This window comes from Curcuma longa, chromosome 1 (assembly GCF_044706935.1).
Source record: "Curcuma longa cultivar G26 ecotype Majalengka, Jawa Barat chromosome 1, ITB_CL_G26_1.1, whole genome shotgun sequence".
NCBI lineage: Eukaryota > Viridiplantae > Streptophyta > Magnoliopsida > Zingiberales > Zingiberaceae > Curcuma > Curcuma longa.
In genome coordinates this window covers 10353054-10378442 of record NC_133861.1, presented here as the reverse complement: position 1 = coordinate 10378442, position 25389 = coordinate 10353054, and the positions used below count along the sequence as shown (strand labels likewise).

General features: G+C 37.5%; 5 protein-coding genes across 5 annotated transcripts; 3 read left to right on the top strand and 2 right to left on the bottom strand.

Moving 5' to 3' along the window:
- Positions 1–484: 484 nt before the first annotated feature.
- LOC141834871 (putative protein S-acyltransferase 22) lies at positions 485–8037 on the top strand. The gene is made up of 9 exons (XM_074722257.1): positions 485–948; positions 1024–1137; positions 3476–3865; positions 4803–4871; positions 4950–5021; positions 5239–5367; positions 5466–5546; positions 5904–6104; positions 6911–8037. Exons 1-9 carry the CDS (start codon positions 907–909, stop codon positions 7715–7717), a joined length of 1905 nt encoding a protein of 634 aa, XP_074578358.1. The 5' UTR covers positions 485–906; the 3' UTR covers positions 7718–8037.
- Positions 8038–9220: 1183 nt separating this feature from the next.
- On the bottom strand, positions 9221–10323 carry LOC141823966 (putative WRKY transcription factor 47). Its single transcript, XM_074711181.1, has 3 exons — positions 9958–10323; positions 9777–9890; positions 9221–9694 (listed from the first exon to the last, which is right to left on the bottom strand). The coding sequence occupies exons 1-3, from the start codon at positions 10321–10323 to the stop codon at positions 9221–9223; spliced, it is 954 nt and encodes a 317-aa protein (XP_074567282.1).
- Positions 10324–12738: 2415 nt separating this feature from the next.
- On the bottom strand, positions 12739–16722 carry LOC141846510 (uncharacterized). Its single transcript, XM_074734557.1, has 7 exons — positions 16505–16722; positions 16028–16171; positions 14939–15037; positions 14707–14783; positions 13533–13641; positions 13072–13400; positions 12739–12946 (listed from the first exon to the last, which is right to left on the bottom strand). Exons 1-7 carry the CDS (start codon positions 16572–16574, stop codon positions 12854–12856), a joined length of 921 nt encoding a protein of 306 aa, XP_074590658.1. The 5' UTR covers positions 16575–16722; the 3' UTR covers positions 12739–12853.
- Positions 16723–20678: 3956 nt separating this feature from the next.
- On the top strand, positions 20679–22427 carry LOC141813484 (uncharacterized). Its single transcript, XM_074701457.1, has 5 exons — positions 20679–21404; positions 21493–21687; positions 21794–21859; positions 21931–21996; positions 22079–22427. The coding sequence occupies exons 1-5, from the start codon at positions 20904–20906 to the stop codon at positions 22166–22168; spliced, it is 918 nt and encodes a 305-aa protein (XP_074557558.1). The 5' UTR covers positions 20679–20903; the 3' UTR covers positions 22169–22427.
- Positions 22428–23664: 1237 nt separating this feature from the next.
- Positions 23665–24683, top strand: LOC141846652 (putative strigolactone esterase DAD2). The gene is made up of 2 exons (XM_074734697.1): positions 23665–24077; positions 24251–24683. Exons 1-2 carry the CDS (start codon positions 23665–23667, stop codon positions 24681–24683), a joined length of 846 nt encoding a protein of 281 aa, XP_074590798.1.
- Positions 24684–25389: the final 706 nt, after the last annotated feature.

Below are 25389 nucleotides of genomic sequence, written 5' to 3'. Positions count from 1 at the left end.
TCGTGTGAATCAGAGAGAGAGCTGAGTTGGTTACGGAGCAGAATTGTTGAAGTGGTTATGAGTCGAATCTGGATGAAGTCGAGATAATATTTTTCTCGTCAATTATAATTTTTTATTTATTTATTTATAAATAATTATAAGATCGATACGATTAGAATGATATATTTTATTTTATTTTTATTAAAAAGAGAGAAAATAATAGGTTCACACTACATCTCACTCTTTTTCTTCTGGACTGAGAGAGGTCACAGACTGACAGCAGCAGCTTGTGGGCACCCAGTGGACGCCCCATGTGCGTTCACCCGTTACCGTCTCAGATTCTCTCTCCCCTCTCCCGTCTGAACCCTGGGCCGAGTCCTGGCATGGCATGCCATGGGACCCGACCGTTGGTGCCCGTGCCCCAAGGGCAAAAGGGTTCTGCTGACAATTAAGCGAACAACCGAGGGGCTAAAAGCAGCACGCCCTCAGCTGCATCTCCCCGTCGATGAGTTTTGCCTCCAGAGCCCCAACGAGATCTTTGGGCAAAGCTTCACAGGAGACGAACAACGACCAAACAAGTCATTGCTTCTCCCCATGGCTCTGTGCCTCCCACCGCATTTCAGCTCCTGAGGCAGGAATCCCCTTTCGCCTCTCACCTCCCAAAGATGTTGTCCATTTCCCTCCCCTTTTTGCGTCTGCTGTGGCATTTTGTGTGTGTGGATTTGAAAGGCAATGACCGCACAGATATCCGATTTTGTTGGGTTTGGGTTCTTCAATTCTAAATCCTAAGTGATCCTCGCTCGCTACTCTCTTTGGCAATGCCATCACTTCTGGGATTGTAGTTGTGGTTGGATTTGGTGTCGCAAAATCTAAAACTTTCAACATCTCAGCTTGGGGTTGGGGTGCCCCTTCAGCAAGGAGTGAAAGATGAGGAAGCATGGGTGGCAGCTTCCTTATCATCCTCTCCAGGTCTGCATATATTTTCTTTTCTCTCTTTCCGGTTTGGTTGCGATTAATCTTCTTTCTTCGCTTGGCTGTCTGCAGGTGGTAGCGATAGCTGTTTTTCTTGCTCTCGGATTTGCTTTCTATGTGTTCTTTGTTCCTTTCGTGGGGAAGAAGCCGTTTCAGTATGTGGTGATGGGGCTCTACACTCCTCTGGTATGGCATACTTTTCATGAACTGTTCCTTTCTTTCGTTTTCTCACCGCTTTATAGATCTCTCGATTTTATATCTCCATCATTTGTTTTTCTGAGTTCTGTCGTTTCTATCAATTAAATTATTCCAGTTAATTAAGTACAATGCAGAATTTCATTTGTATATTGTGAGATTTTTAACTTTTTCAGTTTATTCCTAACATTATTAAGTTATAAGCTACATTTCTATTATCTCAATAGAAGGATCTTCAATGAATATAAGATTTTGTGACTTGCATGATGTTGCTGCTACATTTCATTTCCAAGCTACTTAAAATTTAGTGTTGACGCCATTGTAGGTAGGTGCTTGCATTTGAAAGACTTATAACCCTTATAAACTGTGGGGTTGAGATGTATAATTCACTCTCGCTGGAGGTATCTTATGAGTGACTCAGCATCGGTGGTAGCAGCTTTCAAATCCTGCATGCCTCATCTCTCCACCTCTACACAAGCTCAATATTTTAATAAGTCCATGAATTGGAAGAGAGAATCATCAATTTATAATAGTGGCCTTGACATAATCCCTAATGCTACCTATTTTCTTCGGTCGTTGTTAGTGACCATGTGTCTTCTTTTTGATATTAGTTGGGCTGAATTTCTTCTTGACTTCCTTCTTGAAGTCCTCTCAAGTATCCAAAGACCCTTTTATCGCCAAACTTGCGATGCCAACATAGTTGTACAACATCTTGTAAGTCGATGAATGCATCATTAGTCTTTGAAGCATCATCTTGCATGCCTTGTGCAAGCTCATTGGCATCACGGTCACCCTTGTTGATGATTATTGTTGGCATTGTGATAGATTTGAGGTTGCTGACACTTGAATACCTCAAGAAAGTCTCACATGTGTTCCTGTGACCTTCCTCATGTTTGCATGCTTCCACTTCTGCTCGTAACTCCTACAACTACCACTCCACGAATGCTCGAAGTCCGACAAACTCCTGAGTGGGCATGCAGATTTACATGGCAAGCATTCTTGCAAGCTATGATGGTCTTATTGGTGACAATTTTTAACTCGCCACGATTCATCTCTACACCATCTGAACCGTTCGTGGGATCCCCAATATTGTATTTATAGATATTGTCCTCCTGAATAAGATAGTTAGGATCAATTTAATCCAATGGTTAATATTTTGTGTATACAAATTCCTAAATATTTAGATATTTTCATGATGAGAAGATTCTAAAGAAATGTCTACAATGATCTCAAGGAAGAACCTAAAAGAAATGGGCCAAGACCAAAAGCCAAGAACGTGGACCAAAGAGTGGATCAAGAACTTCTATTAGGTTTGAAATTTGGTGCATTGTGACACCAGAGTCTTTGTATATGAAGTAGGAAGAAAAACAAGTGCATATGCCTCTTAAGTTCTGGCATTTAATATAGTTTATAAACCCACTAGGGACTTGCTGGTGCTCAGGGGTTTATCCTTTCTAATTTCCTGCAATTTTTATGGTGCATCTTGGGAATAGTATATTTATTTTGGGGCTGTTTTTATTTTTCTTTATGTCTGGAAAAGCAAATCTGCAACTCCATTTAACTCCTTTTCAGGTTTGACCTGTTTTTGCTTGGACTCTTCCAAACATTTAACTGCAACCTTATTCAAGCCATCCTACTTGCTCAGTGTAATTGGAACAACTACAATTCATTGATCCTTGAGCATATGAGAATGTCTCCTAGGATAATTTAGCTCGGCACCTCTGGTTATCTGTGGCTTGTATAAGTGCAATTACTAGAACAGCTCCTCAATATATTTCATCAACAAGGCAGACCATTATGAGATAGTGTTTGTAAATGGATAAACCAATTTGGATTGTATTGGACGTCAAAGCCCTGATAATATGTTTCCTCAAAAGCAAGTTCCTGACCATTACCATGTTTTATGTGTATGCATGAAAAGGTCATGGTGTATAAAAAAATAAAGGGCAACCCGGTGCACGAAGCTCCCGCCGATGTGGAGTCCCGGGGAAGAGTCTATTGTACATAGTCTTATCCTGCTTTACAAGAGATTGTTTCTGAGACTCGAACCAGTGACCTTTAAGTCACACGGAAACAACTTTACCGTTGTGTCAAAGCTCCCCTTTAAAAGGTCATGGTGTATGATCTTTGTAAATATTTGTGATTATTGATTTTAGATGGTACTCCTTCCTCATCTGTTGAACTTTCAGGTGGTCATACTTTATAAATTTAAGGAAAAATTGCATATAAATATCAAACAGTTTGCAGCTGCCTTGTATTTTCTTTATATCCAATTTCAGAGACAGAGAGAGGAGTATACTCTGATGCCTTCTGTGTTTTTGTTTTTCAGGTTATTTCTGTCTTCTTTCTATACATGTGGTGTGCAGCAACAGATCCTGCTGATCCTGGCATTTTCAAACCTAAGAAGTCTCTTAAAGTAGGGGACTACAGAGAACAAACATTTTCCAAGGAGTCTAAGCCAGAAGATTCAACCAAGGAACTAAATGCTGAAACAACCACTGCAAAGCAACTCAATGGGAGTGTCAATTCAGCTAGGAATGAATTGCATTCAGAATTTGAAAGTGAACGGTTGCCTGGATGCACTACCACATTTTTGGCAGTAGTTTTGAGCTGGTGTGGCTTGTCTTTTCTGTGTAATTGGTGTCAATCACAAGAACAGTCTTCTGAACACCAACTTAGTGAGCAAGGCATGTTTTACTGCAGCCTGTGTGAAGTTGAGGTATGAGATTAAAGATTATATGAAGTTTCTTCTCTAGTCTACTGACCTATTTTTAGGGAAAGTCCACAGTCCTTTCTCTTATCCTTAGTGTTGTTTTCTTCTCTAGTTTTTATTTTGAAATCAGTTTAAGAATCTAGAAATTTATATTCTGCTGGAATATTTGTATTGCTATTTGTTGAGAGGCAATTACTATTTGATGATGATTGACAACTTGTGTTCCTTGAGTTGGATTGTGCAATTGTACATCCACTCTACTTCTCTTCTCGCTTTCTGAAAAATGAAAGGTACAGTTTGCTACTAATGCTTTTTTAGTTCCAGCTCTCTCTTCCACTTCTGTTGCTGTTGCATGGTAAGTTGTTTCCTTGAAAGTGATTTAGAAGGTATGGTGGCTATACTGACAAGAAAACTATCTTTCTTTATGCCCGAAGCATCAAAAGTCATTGTCTCATCCTGATCAATAATTTTAATTTTCCATGTTGCCTAGGTTATATTTCTTTACCATTTCCTGTTCAGGTGTTTGTATCATGCATGGACTGAGCAATTGTGCAATGATTCATTGCAAAACTACCTTTCAGATTGCCGGTGATAAGTTGCAATTTGTAGGCTAACCAGTTTAAGAAGGGAAGTCTAAAAAGCAACGAGGGTGCTTCTCATGTAGCGCAGTAGGATATTTTTTTATTTGAAAAAAAAGAAGATTAGGGCAGTTAAGATAGTATGTTACAATTGTCAATTGCACGATCAAAATTACATAGGCATTGGATGGATGCATAACTAAAAAAACGATTACTAATTCAAATTTTGGGTTACTTAACGAAAAGGAGATATTGAGATATCTCAATCATGATAAGTCACACATGCTTTTCAAGAAAATAAAAATCTTATGTTCTTTATACTCGCTTGATTCTTTTCTAATAATTTCTAACTGTATGTATTGCAGGTGTTAAAATATAGTAAGCATTGTAGAGTCTGTGACAAGTGCGTTGATGGATTCGATCATCACTGCAGGGTCAGATATTTCTCCATTCACAACCTTAAATGTTTTGTTCTCTTGTGGTAATATAGGATACCCATCTTTATCTTGTAGTGGATCAATAACTGTATAGGAAGAAAAAACTACAAATGGTTCTTCATCCTCATGGTGTTTGCCCTTCTCTTGGTAAGCACCAATACTTCCTAGCATTCAGAAAGTTGCATTCATCGTAGTGATTCATACTATTTTCTTAGGCATAAATAGTATCATCTGTGTACACCACTTTAGAAGATACTATTTCTTAGTACATGAAGGACCTGATTATAGGATGCATTTTATGTCAGGTCCTTTTCATTCTGATTGACTATTGATTGGTCTCCATGCTTTGTGCACCTTGAGCCAGCTTATTCTGCAGTGGGCAGCTGGGATGCTTGTGTTGATACTGTGTTTCCTTGACCGAAGGCGATTTTCTGCTGAAATTGTTTCAAAGCTGGGTAGTAGCTTTTCTTTGGCACCATTTGTCATTGTGGTGGTGAGTACTCAGGAGAAATTGAATGAAACACCACACATATCATAATAAGGAATTATCAAGGTTCTGCTTCTAATTTAATGTCGTGTCTAAAATTGCAGGCGCTGTCTACTTTATTAGCCATGATTGCTACTCTACCAGTTGCACAACTTTTCGTCTTCCACATTCTTCTAATAAAAAAGGTACATACTTTCTTCTTTCTACTCTGATGCAGCAAACACTTTACTAGTTACACAATTTCTACACTCGAATAAAAGAAAAAAAATACACTTGTGCTCAAATATCTTTATTCTATTTTAGGATATAGCAAATATAGAGTATTTTCAGGAAGATTTCATATTGTTTATATTCCTCCATATGTACGGAGCTGTGCTTAGCCAACTGAATTTTCACAACTTGTAATTTGGATATAATAAATTTTCTGTAGAGTGGGAAATAAATACCAGTATTTGAATCATGTAGGGTTGTTGATTCATCAATCCTGGAGAAAGTTGACACTTTTAAACTACCTCCTAATGCTTTGCATGGATGTGCCACAGGGAATTAGCACGTATGATTACATAATTGCTTTGAGGGAGCAAGAGCAGGAGCAGGAGCAGGAGCAACATGCTGTTGGTGGGCAGCAAAGTCCACAAATGTCCCAAGTGAGCTCTTATACTGGACTTAGCAGCACTAGTTCGTTCAATGCATTCCATCGCGGTGCATGGTGTACTCCGCCAAGATTATTCCTTGAAGATCAGGTATTGTTCCCCTAGTTTCATTCTTTAGAGGTGTCTTGTGCACACATAATTGACCAAAATTAAGATTACTTTTGAAGAATCTTTCTGTGAAGACCATTTTATCACAGCATGATGCGAATCAATTTGATCCAAAAGCTTGATCTTCTTGCCAAGAGGAAAAATAGTTGTGTATGGCTTGCATATGAGCTATTTCTTCCTTGTTAAATCCTGATTCTATCACAGCCACTTGGCTATTCCTGAGATTCTCCACCAAAAGTTTCATGAGTTAGTATTCCGAGCACCCAAAGTTCCAAGTGGAATGTATCTTTTGGTTCTTCATTAAGTAGAGAGAGTGATATGGGTTGATATCATAAAGGACACACACAAAACGAACAATCATTATAGATTGTTTAGATACCATGTCTGGGGATAACTGGTATCAGATTGCACTTTCTATTCACGTATGAGCTTGGGTCAGGCTGGTTTTGAATAGAGAGCTCTCTTGGGCAGTGAGCCATGAGCTGCAATAAGAAAATTAGTAGATTTTGGCAGAGGAGAATGCCATGAAGTGACTAAGCACATCTGACTCAACATTGGTTCGGATTCCATGACTTGTTGCATACATGTACTGAACACTCCAAACTTCCAGACTTTGTGTTTGTCCATGCTAGTCTATAATCGCAGGGCAGATATCTATATTTAGGCCTTACTTAAACAGAAAAGTGACATTTTATAACTAACTAAATCCTAACATAGTGGCAAAAATACATTGTGTTTTTGAGCTTTTGCTTTCAAGACTCATGCTAAGGTTTTCCTCTTTTTCCCAGTTTGATGTAGTAACCCCAGAAATTGGCTCATCTGCATATCATTCAAACAAAAAGGTGATGGTAGAGGAACCAGTCAAGAGGAGAAATCCTGGAACTGTAAAAATTAATCCGTGGACACTTGCACGCCTAAATGCTGAAGAAGTTTCGAAAGCTGCTGCCCAAGCAAAGAAGAGATCCAAGATACTGCAGCCAATCGTTAGACGAGAAACTTTGCAGGAACACGACACAGAGAGTAGTATTGGTAGTGCCAGTGACAGAATGACCCTGAGGTCTGATAACTGGAGCCAAACCAACAAAAGGGGAAGGGTTCCTGTGGATCTTCCTCTTGAGCCTCTAGCAAAAATTTCTGCTAGTGCAACTGACAGCAATGCCAGTGACCTGGCTCCTGAGACATCCACCAGTTTAGCACCTCTGCAGCTTGAAGCTAGGAATGCTTTTCGACCGAACATGCCAATGTCGTCAGCCAGAATTGTTTCCTCCTCCCCCGAGAGCAGTTTGGATTCCCCTGATCTACATCCATTTCGGATATCCTCATCAGGTACTGAGGAAGTACAAGGCATGAATTCTTTTTCTTCTTTAGGCAATGCTCCCCCTAAGGGTATTCAGCTGTCAAGATCAACCAGTGATGGATACGAAGCATCTGGAGGTGAAGATAGTGATCGGATTCCATCAAGAATCATTCACAGATCATCAAATTGGGCAAACATTGTCCTTGGCTCCGAACATAGTCAGATAACTGATGATTTAAAATCATACCCTAGACAACAGGAATGCAACATGCATTTTGAAACCTATGTTAATCTCTGATTGGATTAGACTAGTTAATGGGATGGCCGTTTGTACTTGTTTTGAGAAAATTTGCTCCCTAGTGAAGTTTTATCAAGGAGATGGCAAAGGATGGAATCTACAAGCCTGGGATTTGTTTCTCGCGAGAAATATTTTGATATTGCAACTTGTAAGTATTGTTTGATATGTGGTGGCATTACTTATTCTAAAATCTGTGTTGTCTAGGCTGAGCCGGGAGCTTTGTGATACACAAGCTGAAGTAATCCTATGCTACAATTACCTGTTCTAAAATCTTTGTTAAGCTTTGTGATGATCCACATGTTGAAGTAATCATCTGCTACTAATTCAACAATTTTGATGTTGTGGATGTTTTTTTGTCATTATAGTATAGGTCAAGAGCTATTTGCCTTTTTCATTAAAATGGATGTTTTTTTAAAATGGGCGTCTTTTTAATCTAACTTGATCCATCATCTCTAATGTGTATTATATATATTCTCTTTACTTTTTTGTATTTAATAGTTTTAAGAATGTGTATTATTCTTTCTTTATTTTTTACTTAATAGTTTTATTGTAATTGTTCATTTTTTACATTTGGTAAAAAATGATTTAATAGTTTTATTGTAATTGATTTAATATGGTTACCAGGTTGCTCGTAATACATGACTATATTGTCCAATGCATCACTCACAAATATATTAGGTCAAACCTTTTACAATTCCAACCGTTTATAAGAATTATTCCACTCAATCTAATGGAACATAAAGCTCAAGTAAAATAAGAATACGAGAGTTTAAATTGAAATCTCCAACCTTGATCTAAGTTTTTAGCACTTTAAGTAGTAAGAATGTTTAGAGCAACTTCTAATAAGCGCAAAGCTCCTAAGGAGTTGTATAAACCTTGTATAATAAATTTTTGTTCGCCTTTAATTGAAAGAAAATTTCTTAAATCGTCTAAACAAATATTACCTTGGATAACTAACTTCAGTAAAAAGTGAAATCCGTCACTCCAGCGATCTCACACAGTCGGTCTCATGATCATCTGTAAGAAGATAAATTGAATAATTGTAGTTGGCCACAATGAGGGAGATCTATTGGACAACTAAAGACTATATTAATAGCTTACTATATTTCCACCTTTAGTCTATAGAAATGAACATCCAATTGACTAGTGCGAAAACTAAACATCTTGTTCACCAAACCTTTGCATTCATTCGGCTTTCTGCTTGATTGGTATATCCACATCTCTAATCGTTTCAATGAAGGCAAGTGAGTTCACGGTGGACAACGAAGGCAGAGGGTTGCGTGAGGTCATGGTGTACAACAAATTTGTCCACCAGTACATCTAAACCTGAAATCATGAGTATATACTACATTAAAAAAAAATCATCCATTTTCAATTGATATGAATCAAAATCTTAATTCCGAGGTGCAAGATTTGCTAAAAGTTAATCCGAGTTCATCGAATTGCTACTATATATAGGCGTCACTACTACTAGTATTAATTATCTAGCTTGCCGTTTGCTGATTAATGATTACTGGGGCCTGCGCCGTCGTTGACGGCGGCGGTGATGGCCGCATTGAGCGCAGCCCTGAAGTTTGAGTCAGCCATAATGGTCCTGCACACGGCGTCGATAGCAGAGGGCGTCAGGCGGCCGTCAGCATTCGGTTGACCCCGCGCCGCCAATTGGGCAACAGCGCCACCAACCATGGAGGACGATGGCACCTGGAGCTGGGAAGCGAAGGCGTTGTTTTGGGCTTGCGTGAGGTCCAGTATCACGGTGGGGACCCGCTCAGAGGCGGAGATGCTGACGGTGCCGGAGGCGAAGGGGATCGCCGGGTTCATCAACATGCTGCCACTTTGCACGGAGCCCGACAATATCATCCTCGCCGCAGCGGAGGTGGCGTTTGCCATCGTTAAAGCCGGCGGCGGCAGTGGGTGGTTGTGAGTCCCTTCGTACGTGACGACCAATACCGACTTATCCTCCACGCACCTTTGCAACTACAAATTATTCATTGTTGATTAAATTGAATGGATATTTAGAAGAAATGATAATTAATCAATTAAGAAATAAGATGATCACCTTCTTTCGAACAGGACAGTTATGGGCCATCGTGCAACGATAATAAGCTCGGGGGGCCGGGTTTCCTTTAGCCGTCTTCTGTCCATACTTCCTCCACCGGCAACCATCCTGATTCTGTTTAATGAACTCCATAACATCAGAATCGATATAATTAAATAATTGATCGACTAATTGCTCTTACCTTGTCTTCTTCAGTTTTGAGTCGCACAGAGACACGAACTTTTTCCGTCGTGGTTCCTTCTGGCTCCTTGTGGACGGAATTATTATTATTGGACGGTGCAACCTCGCCTTGGGCGGCGGTCAACAAGAGAGGCATGGAGGAGTGGGACGACCCGCCGATGGTACCACTACTCCGTTGTGGTTTTGGTTTTGGAAATACATCATCGTCTCGATTGATTCGTCTTCGGAGGTTGTCATTCATCAGCACTTGGTTCTCTTCCTTCACCAGTTGTAGCTGGGTCTCCATCGATGGCGCCAGCTGATTTCCATTCACTTGGTTATCCTCTTCCTTCTCTGACATGACGTTGCCAGCCGGCAAATCCTCCATGCTCGTAAATCCCAACCGCAATCTAATCTGCATAAAATAATTTGCAAAAAAAAATTACATGATGCATATTTTTGATAATCATTGGATTTGACTCACGTCGACTGGCGGCTCCTCCACGTCGTTGGATATCGTCGTCTTATTCTCCATCTCATCCGAGATCCATGATAAACAGTTAGAAACCGAGCGCTGCATATTTAATTATATTTCCTGCAGCAAGAGAGCACTGAAGACTGCCTCAAGTAAAACTCGTAAGGAAGGATATTTCTTCTCCGTATGATTTACTAATTTACAGAAATAGTTTTAGACTTTTAGTGATGAAAAGAGATCTTCGATGATGAAAAACATAAATACCTTACATAAAGACAAACAGGTAGAAACGGCGGCGGTGGAAGAAGACTCAGAACATTGCTTGAAATTAAGAGATAGAGAAATATTTAATGAAAATTATGAGGGTTTATAGGGTCGCATCTAGAGGTTTACGGTAGCCGAGTCAAAGTACGGAGGGAGGAAAAAATATTCAAAATTCAAAATGTTTATGCCGCTTGATAATTTCTAAGGATTTGTTGACTAAGTCATTCAGAGATTTGCATTGACTGAGCTTATCAATTATTTGTCTTGCGTAGTTGCATTCTTTCGATTCGTATATTAAAAAAAAAAAAAAAATGATAATCCCAGTAGTCAACATATCTGGGGTGGTCGGTCGGGTCCCACAGAAGTTTCTCACCGACCACCAGGTAAATCGGGAAGCGCATATGGCGGCCGAATCCAGATGTCCAGCATCTTTTGATTGTGTTTCCCATTTGGAAGAAAATTCCTGCAAATACGCCGTAGCTGGGGATCGAACCGTGGGTCTCTGAGTTACAACTCGGATGTCCTACCGTTGCACCATTGCTCCGGGGACTTCGATTCGTATATTCAATTCATTGACGTAATTAATCCTATCTTGATTGGGCTTATTAATTATGATTTATTTGTTAATTAAAAAATATATATTTTTTATATATTATGTAAAACTATCAATACATAATTAATGTATGTGACAACCTCTTTGAAAGAAGTCATTAGGTTAGGTTACGGTAATTAATCCTATCAATAGTTGTCACGAGGTCAACCATGTGACCATTGAAATGGTAGATTTCACTTTTTATTGAAAATAAAAAAATTATTTATTAAAAACAAAGTCGCATTAGGCATAGTCATGCCATATTATTTTAGGGTTTTTTATTTATTTATATCAACCATTATTTTAAATTCAAGTTACGTTATTAAGTAGTCGGTCGGGCGATGGATTTTCAAAAAATATTTAATAATTCTTTAGTATTTATCCTTTTTACAAGCCTGCATCGTGTTTGATGTTAAGATTAAATATCTTATTAGGATTTTATAAACTTGAAATGCAGATTAATTATATAGTTGAATTTTGTACTTTAATAAATTGACAATGTCTTAGATAGAAATTGAAATAATCGACTTCATGATCATATGTAAAGAAATAAGTTAAGAAATTATAGTTGACCATTACGAAAAAGATATTATCTTGACTTCATCAAGATTTAACCCCACTTCAAAAGTCTACCCATAATAATCAATTCAATTATATTTGACAACTATTTCTTATCATTAAAATTATAGATTATGAAAAATAATTTCTACGTCTACGTTGGTCTGAGAAATTCTCAAACATGATTAAATTTTGAAATCCTAAATTTTTTGACACAATAATTTCTGAATTCTCAATGTATTATCCACCTGGTAGAAGAAATAGAGAAAAATTGAAAAAGCATGCCTAACATGAGAATCAAAGTAGATATATCACTCTTTTTAAAATATAATAATACTAGTCAGAGTAGATAAAATATAATGTTTTTAAAAAATAAAATTTAAATTTAAAAATCATAAAAATATCACTGATTGGTTTAATCTGTTTGACTTAGCAAACTAAACATCTTATGACTTGATTAACAATAACTATCACCTTGAAAAATAGTTTTTTTTCTTTTACTGTTTAAATGTAATACTGAAATTTAATAAGAGATTTTTTTTTTCCTCTTATTTCTTCGGGTTGAACTGGTCGAATAACATGATACTACGTCTACGCAGTGGAATTTTATTAGAATTTACACAAAAAAACATAGCCCTTAATAACATCAATTCATCAGGTCTAGATTTTTATTTTTGTTTATATTTTTCTTATCTTCGGCCTGTAATTAGTGAATTATTTTAAAATGTATATAATAACTTCAAAATTTCTGGGATATCAAATGAACGATAAGGTAAACATCAAAGTATAACACTTGCTTATTCTCCCCTTTCAATCTGTAAATAATAATCAACAAAGTAGTAGCCACACTTATCATTATTCAGTTAAACCACAACGATCAAGAAAAACCACTGGCAAAAATGTCTCAAGGGAGTCAAATTTTTTATTCAATTTCAATTTCAATTTTACGCTATTCTATCAAGAATATGAGCAAAAGGACAAGATAAATATAAAGAATGCAGCTATGAAAGTGAATATATCTGCTAATGCTTAATAGTATATCGATAACGTCCGATGATACGCCAAATCAGAGTCTTGAACCCCCTTGGACCAAAGCCAAAGATCCATTTCGACACTGAGCACCTGAACCCAAAACATGAGAAGCATTTCAAAATTAATTTACAGTGATGAAGATGACCTTTAACAAGGAACAGAAAATTTAGTTAACCCTCTTTAACTCGAATTTAGTAAACCAAGGGAATGTCTACCTTCTTTGCAAACTTTGATTCTATGAGATCTCTCATTTTTTCCACAGCATAAATAGTGCAAGCGCGAATCTCGATCTCCTCCTCACTGCCGGAAGATATTTCGATCTTTGAGTCAATTGAGTTAGACAGAGCCAAGCTGTATTTCAGCACACCAAGCTGCCTCAGCACAGCAGGAACAATATAGTCTGCAAATATTGTGATTGAACTAATGTCGTAGAATTTTCCATGTCCTTGACCCTTGAAAGCACCCCACACATCAGCAACAAAGATCTGCGCCCTCTTGTATAGAAAAACTTGGCGACCCTTGTATAGAGAATGATCTCGGAAACCTAATTGTCCACAATGCTTGAGTATTCAGTAAGGATATGCACATGGGAACTAACAAACACTGGAATTGTGATCTTGCTCAATGCTCAGATACATTTGTTAAAGTCAGTTTACAAAGGGGAAAAATATGTTACCAGGAAAGTGACGCGTCACAAGTGTAACTAAACGTGCAGCAGAATTTCCAGCTGCCTTTACAAGATTAGCTGCCTGCCCTTCGTAGCTTCTCTCAAGTTCCGTTCCTACCTGTAACGATAGAAGAAAAAGAAAACAAAAGCAAGTGATGACTGGGAACTTATCGATCAAGTTAGTTGTCTGTTGCAAAAAGTCTGTTCTCTATCCACACAGTAAACCATCAAAATACTTGAGAATGATTGCATGTAACTAGGAAAGACATGGAAAAAAGATAATGCTATTAATGAACTAACTCATTAACATATTAAGCTCCATCACCATGGGCTAAAAATGCTTCCCCTTAAGTTAAAATCAACAAATTTATCTACGCTTATAACACCATTAGCTTACAATTTACGATGTGAGATTAAATTAGAATGTTACAATGTCGTCCACTTTAGATTTGAAGTCATTGACAAAATCCAAGCTCAAACCCATAGCTCAAAATCAGCCTTATACCATCACACAGTTCATTACGATAATCCCACCATATCTATTAACAATTTCAGTTGCACATGAGAGAATGGACAGTTAACTTTTCAGAATCAACTATTGATACAAAATACTTAAAAGTAATATTAGTTCACTTATCTAATTTTATAACCTCCCTTCATTAGCGCACAACTTAGGGTGGTGCTAAACAAACGTGTCACACTGACAAGATGGATGTCCTATAATTCATGCCCTTATGCTTGAGACACATCTTGTGATAAACAAAAAATGATAGATCGTTAAAGATGAAAACAATAAAAAAATGCAGAATAATATTCTTTTTCTCTGATGGTCACCAGATAAAAAAACAATTAAAATGCATATCATTTTTGCTATGCTTTAATACCATTTAATTTTCACAACTTACCTGGGCGACTATTAAATGATTGATTGTATCTTCAAATTCACAAATGAGAAATAAACCCATTGATTTATCATACTCAACTAATGATATAACATAATTAAGCCCAAATTAATAGCAGCAGCTTACATCTTATATATTTACTTTATTAGCTCATAGCTAAAAAAAATATATCACTAAATTGGGGCGTCACCAATAACAACAAGAATGATACAAGAAAACAACTTACAGAAAATGCATCTCCAAAAACATTTTACTGGGTATAATCAAATAAAGGTTATCACCTCATGCAACAATCGAATTCGCTCCTCCTCCAATGGAAGTGGGCGGGGCCAATTTAACAGTTCACGGAGTTGAGGGCCTAATATATGCAAAGGATAGAGTTCCATGACTTATTCAGTGTCCAAGAACAGAATAATTTGCTAGCAAAAATCAATACAAGAATAAGGAACTAGGTTTAGATGAAACATGCCCGAGACAATAAAATATATACATATCTAGAATAGCTCTCCCTACCATTGTAAGTTTGTAAGCGATCAGCATCAAGAACAGAATTATCCAGCTGTAGTGCTGCCTTCAGGCCTGATGCCAGATGATCATAGCTTAACTCTTCATCTACAAAGTTACAGTACCATATGCACCAACTTCAGTAGAAGATTGTGGGATATAGAAAGCAGAACATAGAAAGAATTTGCTATGAAACAACTTCGTAAATCAAAAAAGCCAGACATTTGCAACGAGATGCTACATCTTAGCTGTCTCACTAAGTTGCAAAAACTTTTAAACAAAAACTGAAAGACAAATAATCCTATATAGTATATGTTAAATGTTGAATCAAAATATCTTGGTTCAACTACGTAAAATGAGCAAAACATCACAATAACTATACCGATAGGTTTAACTTATATTCTAGTACCATAGTCGGACACAACTTGACTTAGAATTATAAAAACATAGAGCCTATAGTGTTCCTAGGAAAATGCCCAATTGATTTATCAATTTCCTATTTATTTGATTTCTTTGTATCAAGATTAGAGACAACAAAAGGGTTAATTTAGGTCAGGTAGTGACATTTATAACAACTTGAACTACATCCAAACCATTGTGGTGTTAAGTTATTGGGTCATTTGACAAGTTCTATATGAAACTAAAACAAAAATTCCATAAGAAACGGTGAAGGAAACTGGAACTAGAAAGATGGAGGAAACTACTAATGTTTGCAGTGTTGGAACTTACTAAACATACTCTACATCTATATGGATCCTACATATTTACTCATAAAGACAAGATATACAAAACAAGTGGAAATTTAAAAGGCGGGTAAAAAATGACCAAACATAGAATATTATGAAGATTTCCAAGTATATCTCAGGTCACAACATAAAGATCATATTTATCATTCAGTATGAAGAAGATAGGAAGGAGAATTAACCTTTATGAATTATGATCTTATAAATAGAAACAATTTGATTACCACAATATTTAAATATATTTTAAAAAATACCAGTCAATAATTGAACGATGCGTAATTGCATGTGCTGAAATCGGATAAGAGTTGAGAATAAAATATGAAACTATGTCAATAACTTAAAGACAAAAACGTACCTGGCCAAAAACAGAAGTTGATCGCATCTAGAACAAGCAGGTATTGAACGGTTAATGGCCCACCATCAAAGTAGTGGATTCCTTCAAAATCCCATTCAACTTTTGGTACTGAACCATGAATGCCATCAGCTACATTCTCGATCTCTATTTAAAAAAGGAAGTGAAAGGTTAAATTTGATAGAGTTAAAGCAGAGAGAAAACATTCCATAGCAGAATTAAGACGAAAAATAAGGAAAAGATTGTGGCATATTTTTATCAGAGGTTGGCATGGCTTGACAAAACCATTTTAATAATAAATTCGACTAGACTTCATGTAGAACAGAAAAAGAGGGGAAACCCCAAGGAAAAGAGGGAACATATTACATCCAATTGAAAGGAGAGGAGAGGAAAATAGATCGCAATCGTAATGAGAACCACGCTAAGGTACTGCAGACCTTTAAACCAACAAAAAGAAGTCCAAAAAGGTGCGAATGTCACCTAAAGAGTCGACCTTGACGTGCTTAGCGTGGCTCGCGACCCAGGCTGAAGTTTGTCTCACTTCTTCCATTCGACCAATTCAATCGCCAAACTTCTAACGTGATTCTCCTCTCTCAAACGTAGAGCGGAGAGAGTGGACAAGATGACGGCGGCTAGGGCGAATCTAGGCGCATCCTGCCATCGCTCGGCTCGGCTGCCCCTTATGCCAATGACCGAAATGACAGAAAAGCCCCGGACAGGTCATCCTCTGCCAATCACTCGGAAGCGCAAGTAAAGGCGGGGAAAATATCCTTGGAAGAAGGAAAAAGGAAAGAAAAAAATAAAAGTAAACAATATAAAAGGAAATAGACATCGCCGTTGCAGCCGCGACCTCGTGGCGGGCTCGCGGTTGCGGCCGCAACCGCGCGGCGAGGCTGCGATCATGAGTTCGCCGCCATCTGAGTTGAAGGCCGCTGGGATCACTGTAAAGGTGAAAACTTTGTTCCACATATTTTTGTATGGACGAAAAAAGGGACTAAAATCATCCATGGACGGATTTAAAATCAGAGGAAAGGGTGTTGAATCTATCCTTTCTCTCGTCCTCCGCACCTTGGAGTAAATAGGGTAGTGTTTATTTCATCGTGGACCTTCACCTATACGTTTGGCTCGTCTTCTCAAACTTGGGCGTGTTCTTGCATAGCAGTGGAGTTCCTCTTCCTCTTCCAGTTGCTGTCACCGTTACTCCGTCTGGAGTAGTCGATCGAGCAACCCAATGAAGTTAATTCTGCTAGGGAAAGAAATAAAGAGAAGAGAAGATGCTCACAAATTAATGGCGGTAGCGCCAACAGCTGCCGTCGGAGAGGAAAGATGCACCGGAACGGAAGAAGAGGTAGCTGTGGCTAGGGACATTCAACAGCAAGGGAAAAGGATCCAAGATGCACTTCACCGTTACTTATTTTTATTAAGTTTTTTTAATATTTTTTAAAATAATTTTTAATTTTAAATATTTAGCTAATTAGGCCCGACATGACACCTCCAGGCCACGTTTGGGTTGTTCGGCCCGACTTGCCTTCCCCAACTTAATATGGCTTTTAGCAAGCTGAGTCAATTTTGGAAGTGTCTGACATGGGCCCAACTAATCCACACCTGTTACAGTAGACCCTTATTTTAAGGATCTTGATTAAATTTTTTTTATTTTGACCTAGTGATTCATTTCCAGAGCTAATATTTGATGTACACAAATGTGAAAAATTATTGTAAATGCATTCCGGAAGAAAAGGGCTAGCAGGCTGAGCGATCATGTTGTGGTCCACGATTCTAATACCCAGATGGAGCCTATAGCGATAAGTCAATCGTGAAGGTCGATTATTGATGGTATCAATGCGAGCATTTTCAGTGCAGTTGGGATCCTTGTCGCAATAGACTTCTGTCACAAATTTGTGACGGGAATCTGGACAGTTCGATTTTAAAATAGAAGATTAAATTCAGGCCGTTGATTGAATGAGTGATTTGTTTGAGGAAACTGGGAGACGGCGAGAGAGATGGGAAACCCAGCAGTAGCGTTCGCTGAAAAGCATACAAATCAACGACCGATCGTCTAAACTCTGAGCTCGGCTTCTCGCTCCATCTCCACGGTGGAGAAGCTTCTTCACGCAGATATGAACGTCGGCCGTTTCAATTTCTCCCACAGCTCCCATGAGTACCACCAGGAAACCCTCGATAACCTTCACCGTGCTATGGAGAATACCACCCTCCTCTACGCCGTCATGCTGGACACCAAGGCTAGAAGCTTCTTCATCCATTCAATCTATGGTCTGGATTTAATCTTAACTTTAAAATTGAACGATGCAAATTTCCATCACAAATTTATGACGAGAGTCTATTACGACAAGCAGCTTTTTTGATATGCAAAAGCATTATAAGTAACAAAGTCTGTTTGTTGGAGATACGAACTCCAATTAAATAAAATCCGGGAATTAAAATAAAGGGTATTAATTTGTGTTGGTTCAAATTAATTAGTAAAAAATGACTTTTTAAATCTAGAAATAAAGTCACTCTCCCCAACTTTAAAATTCTCATAATTTCTCTTAGGATTATATTGTGATGTTGAGATATATATATATATATATATAGCATTATCTACAAGAGAATTTGTGATTATTCTAATTAATGTAAATATTAACGGATGTGCACAGATCGAGTGTGTTGGCTATTTGATGAAGTCAAAGCATTGCTTTTTTGTAATAGTCAATTGTATTTTTTTAATATATTTTCTCACAGATAATCATATAATCGATCATATAAAATAATGTGAGAAAAAATTATCTTTTATTGCAACTGAATATGTTAAATATTGATATTGCAATTAAGGCAATGACTCTTTTATTTATAGTAATCTCAAAAAAAAAAAAAGGTAACTTTGTTTCTTACGTGATTTTTTTTAACACTTATAATTATAATGAGTTATTTTTTTTTCTTCATCTTTCATCCTCAGCTCTTGTCTAAGCAAGCTAGTTAAATAATTAGATCATGTAATTACTTTCATGATGGATCTGATTTAGATAAGAAAAAAAATATTTTTCCACCTGTACCAGATATTAAAAAATATATTAATTTTTTCTAAAATTATTTTCCATATTCTTTAATTAGTTTATTATGCATGAATATTGAGAATATGGTTAAGTACTCTATCCCTAGCAATTCTTTATTTCGTTGCTAAAATCACCTCAGTAAATTGATGGAGATCATAAAAATATGTGATTGTTACTGAAGCTGAATTTGATTAATCACTGATGGAGCATGCGAGCATATAATAATATAATTATGTGAACCATCACCATGCCTTAATTCCACCATTTAATTTGATTTTAAAGGAATAAATCCGCATGCTTTATAATTTTGTTACTAAAATATGGAACCACAACTGTCATTAGAAAAGACTTGAATTTGATAACTAAAGAAACGATTAAATCTCAAAATTGGATATACATGATGCATAAAATAAGAGATTGTGGATCATTAATTGAGAGTCATTAGTTAATTAACTGGAAGATTAATTATCAAAATACATACCCTCTCAATCTTTTGTCAATTCTAAAATATTTTTAATTATTTTTACTAGTAAGATAATCCTTTATAAGACTAAAAAAACTCATTTTTCCCTTCTAAATTATCATTTAACTCACTTGGAGAAATGCTAAAAACAAAATAAAATATTCAAAGATATTTCCAAAAGATTATTAATTTTAAAGAGTATTTGAAAATGAACTCTATTTTTCTTTTAAATATTAGTTTTGTTCCAACTAAGCAACAGCTTTAGCACAAAACTCGTGGAAAATATGATATATATATTCATAAATAATAATTATCTCCATTATTGCTCTTTGTATGACTATCACAAAATGAAAAAAATGGAGATTGTTGTTCCAATTAAAAAATATATCACAAATTAAATAAAATTGGGATTTAGCTTGTCGCTGAATCGTTTGTCTTATGTGAGATTGAGTTCTAACTTTTATTTAATAAATATTTATGTGTAATTTAAATTTTAAATAACTTGTATTCTACTGTCAATGTCAATTTGCAGTTCCCTTTGTCGTCCAAGCTGGCCGGCAAGATTTTAAAGCTAAATAAAATTTGACTATAATATTTTTTTTATTATGTAGAAAAATTATGGGGTGTGTTAAAAAATAAAAAATATTAAAATTTTTAAATTTAAATTACAGCAAAATTGGCTTATAATTAACCACGCTAGCTTTCACTATGCAAATTAAAGTTCAAATGGTTTAACTGGCTATAATTCAGGCTCAATTCATTTTAAAAAATACTACACGTTCGATTCACTTATTCAATCTTTCAACCCTTGATTTTATCCAATATCTTTTACGTGGCCGTTCCGAGATCATAAAAAAAATGGATCTAAAAGGAAAATAAAAGAAAGTACGAAATCAGATCAAAAGAAACTCAAAAAAAGACAGAGAGAGAGAAGAAAGAATTTATTAGTTTGATTGTGAGGTTAGAACTCAAGATGATGAAGAAGACAGTGGGTCAGTGTGCCACCTCCTTGTACGACAAAAATGGCCACTGTTGATACTCTGTTCTTCCTCTACCGCCATGGAGAATTCTTTAGCTCTAACCATGACTTGCCGACCTCTATCTTCTCCATTTCTTTATCAATATCTAAGCATCAATTTTGCCTTAACTACTTCATCCTCTTTCCCACGTCCTCTCCATTGCCCAATAATTGATCATCTTTTAGAGCATTCCATCATTTGATTAACTCTTTAGCAAAATTATAGCTTCCTATATATTTAAGAATATTTCCGGGCCACAAATCCTGCTTCCTTTATTCTTAATATTGCATAACTGCAGAATTCTTAGCTGTATTTCCTGTATCTCGATTAAAATTTGACGAACATACATGAAAGAGTCTATGTTTTGCAACTATATATATAATTCTCCTTCAATCAGTTTGGCAACACCAAGCGTGCTCCTCGTTCTTTTCTTCTACGCCTCAAAAGTCTTCATTGCAATGGATTTTCAAGGATCGGGCTCAAGCTGGAGCTCGTTTGATGCTGCGATGTTGGGGGAGGAATCCGACGTCATGGAGCAGTTGTTCGGTTCTCAGGAGATGTTTTGGTCTGATCACAATTCTTCCTGTGCTCTTTTTGATTGGACTCCAGACAATTGTGCTGCGTCCAGCTCCGTTAGTGTTCTTCCTCATCCAGATGCCAATTATGGAGGATATAATTACACGAGCCAAGCAAAGATGAGCTGGGAAATGGTGGAGAATCTGCCGCCATTTCCGCAAGCCATGAAGAGGAAGTTGAATGGTAAGGATGGTGATGTGCCCACAAAGGTAGAGGAGGATACGGCAATGTTCGGAGTTCCTAAAAGGAAGGCCAAGGAGTCAGCAGCACCCGTGAGAATTCTAATTAATAGTTTCAATTGTGAAGCGTAAATTTACAAATATACAGATGATTTATGATCAAAGAAATGGTGTTACTTAGGTTTCTAAGAAGAGGAAGAATTCACAGTCCAAGAAGACTGAGAAGAGTGGTAGCACTGTGAATGAGGACATAAATTCACAGAACTCCAGTTGCTACAGCTCAGAGGATGACTCAAATGAGCAGAATGGAGCAGCAAATAGACAGAAAAAAACTGGTAGAGGAGCTGCAAGTGATCCCCAGAGCTTGTATGCAAGGGTAAATTTCAAATCTCTTTAACACAAACAAGATAATTTCTTTTCCTGTTCATTCTTTTAGTTTTTTTTTTTTTTTGAAATAGTCCTTGATCCATTGCGTTTTACAGAAAAGGAGAGAAAAGATCAACGAGAGGCTGAAAATCCTGCAAAACTTAGTTCCAAATGGAACAAAAGTAAATATCTGGGAATTGTATTTGTAGTCTGAATAAGGCAGTAGAGGACTGACAACTAATGATTGTAACAGGTAGACATTAGTACAATGCTTGAAGAAGCAGTTCAGTATGTCAAGTTCTTGCAGCTACAAATTAAGGTTATACTTAATTACATCAGTATTTTTCCTATCATTCAGAGTTGCTGTTTCAGTGTCTGAAGATATAATTCGATTTGTGCAGCTGTTGAGCTCTGATGAGTTGTGGATGTATGCTCCCATTGCTTACAATGGCAAGAACATTGGGATCGACTTAAACATCTCTGAACTGTGACAACCAGAACAATTTGCGCAGTCATAACTACATATAGAACGAAGGGAGAATAACTTGGTGAAAATGGCAATTTATACTCTTCTTTTTCTTCGTTCAATCTTCTAAATTGTTTGATTTTTTTATAATCTCTTTTCAAACTAGTAATGGGGTTTTCAGTAAGCAATACTGAGAATTGATCAGGGAATTGATGAAGTCTCATGTTCTCTTTGACTTTTTATCTCAGTGCTTGTTAACATTGTAATATTGAATGAAAATATTGATACACACGTATAAGATGGAGATAAGGATTTTCTTTTTTTTTAATCTTTTTTTTTTTTTTGTTGAGATTATTACTTTTGATACTGTAAGATATGTTCTTATCAATGAACAACAACATCATAAAAATGGTAATTGGTAAACAAGTGGAACCAAGTGGAATTTGAAGATGAATGTTTTGAGGGACTTAAAGAAGCATTCCTTATTGTTACCTTTTTGTATTGAATAGTCCAATAACCATTTGATAGGTTGCTTGCTGTGTGTAAGTATCTGTTCCTGGCGACGACTTGAATGCTTACTGGCTCCATTCTGTGAATTTATGTTTATTGATTGCCTCCTGTGTCAAACAGAGCAGTAGGTAAGGACCATGTCAGATTTACCTTAAGAACCCCTTAATGGCCTTTGCAACTTCATCTTCTATTTAACACAAGTTGTAGTTATTTAATTAAACTAAAGCTAATCTGTACTTTGAATTCAATGGACGCTTGCTTGTTCGAGCTATCAATCCGATGGGCACCTCTCCAGAACAAAGTAAACGCTATCAATCGCAACAGCTTTACTTTCTTCGAGGAAGGTAACTCATTGGTTTTTTGAAGCATTCAAAGTCAACCGATCTCAAATTAATGCATGATGACTTAAAGATTCTCCACTTTTTTATTGCTGGGAGGAGAAAATTCAGACTAATGATGGTAAGGAAAGTCAATGCTGAATGCACTTGAATCTGTATTTCTGATCTAACATTTGTTGTTTAGTAAGTTTAAGTGTACGCCGGTGGTAATTTATCGAGTATAATTAGATGATTCGTGTAGAACTCTGTAAGAATACTATCAGGTGAGATTCCCGACACAAATCTATTTATTGTCCTGCGTGAAGAACGAACTGTTAGATCATGTGGATCACGCGGTCCCCAAGGAGTTATATTTTCATGGACAAGAAGAAGAAGAAAACAAGGAGGGGGCGTTAAAATTATCTAATTTACCAATGAGAGATCAGAAGAATCCAAGACTTGGTAGCAGTCCTGGTGCGTTAGGTAGCTGGAGGAGGAGAAAGGAGGTGGATTCATTTCTCACTTTGCATTTTTCACTATCAGTTCAATCTGCAAGAATTAAAGAACAATTCTTGACTCAGGGAAATACAGAGCGCGCATCAAAAATCTAATGTTTATGGTTGGTTTCCCAAATTGATAAGGTCATGTATAGTAGTTATATAGGGCGAGGAAGCGTACAGAGCAGGCGGCGGAGATGGGCAGCTGCAGCAATGCTAGAGCAGGGGCGGTCCGCAATGGCGGCTCCAGTCTACTGGAGATACTGAACGTGAGGGTGGTGGGCGCCGGTGAGCGGGTGGTGGTGCTGTCGCACGGCTTCGGCACGGACCAGTCGGCTTGGAATCGCGTGCTGCCTTACTTGCAGCGAGACCACCGCGTCGTCCTCTACGACCACGTCTGCGCTGGCAGCGTCAACCCCGATCACTTCGACTTCCGGCGTTACACGACCCTCGACGCCTACGTCGAAGACTTGCTGACCATTCTCGACGCCCTCGGAATCGACCGTTGCTTCTTCGTCGGGCACTCCTTCTCCTCCATGATGGGCATCCTCGCGTCCATCCGCCGCCCTGAGCTCTTCCTGAAGCTCATCCTCATTGGTGCCTCCCCTAGGTTTAACTCTTGCTATTTATATACATGATCCTCGATCGTTCCCACCTGCGCACTGCCCTCTCTCAAATTCTTTCAAAATTTAAAATTTGAGATTTGGAATCGAAAGCGCAAAATCGCGACTTCCGATCGCAACCTTTGAAATTTGAAAGATGGCACCCAATTTTGGTGGCTAGGTTTTTGAACGACGAGGAATACCACGGGGGCTTCGAGCGGGATGACTTCGACAAGGTGTTTGCGGCGATGGAATCGAACTACGCGGCGTGGGTGCAGGGCTTCGCACCGCTAGCGGTGGGAGCGGACGTGCCGGCGGCCGTGCAAGAGTTCAGTCGGACGCTATTCAACATGCGGCCGGACATCTCGCTGTTCGTGTCTCGGACGGTGTTCAGCATCGACCTGCGCGGTGTGCTCGGCCTCGTAACCACTCCTTGCGTCGTTGTTCAGACCGCCAAGGACGTCTCCGTCCCTCTCTCCGTCGGCGGCTACCTGCGGGACCACCTCGGCGGCCACACCACCGTCGAGTACCTCCCCGTCGAGGGGCACCTCCCCCACCTCAGCGCTCCTGCGGCTCTCGTCCATGTTCTCCGCAGGGCTATCGCCTCCCCCTGATCCTCTCTCCCTCCCCTGCTTTAGCTCACCGCGTCCGCTTCCGAGTCAACTCGCCAGGCCGGCCGATGAAACGTGAAGAATAAAATTGGTTCGTCCATTTCGGGACCATAAAGGGAACATCCACGGTCATCTTCTTTTTCTCGTTCTCAAACTGTTTCTTTTTTTTTTCTTATTTTGTGTTCGTGAGAATTGAAATATGTCACCCTCACTGTTTTGAGATTGATAGAATTAATATATTTTTATTTATAATAATAGAATATTATCTATTTTAAATTAAAATCATCATAATTTTATTTTTAAATTCTATTCAAAAATTTTATATCAATGAAAATATCTTTAACTTATAAACTTATATTCTTCTATTTCACACATATTAGAAATACAAGATAAATATTTAACATAAATTTTTACCGACCATATTAAAATGTTCATTTAAAAATCCTAAAGTTCTAATGGTAACTTGAGAGGACATGGTAGAGCCCTTAGTATTTGATTAATGAAAATTATCTAATAATTTTGACTAAAAATTTAAATATGACCCTATACTTGTTAAATTTCTAATATAATTCATGTTTCTCGTGGATTTTCTAGCGTTCTGTTTGATTTTTTTTAAAAAAAATATTTGAGTCTCGAAAGGCCATCTAAACATTTTGGTAAGACCTAGTAAACATTCCTAAAAGACCTTAGTAAAAATAAACATTGCATC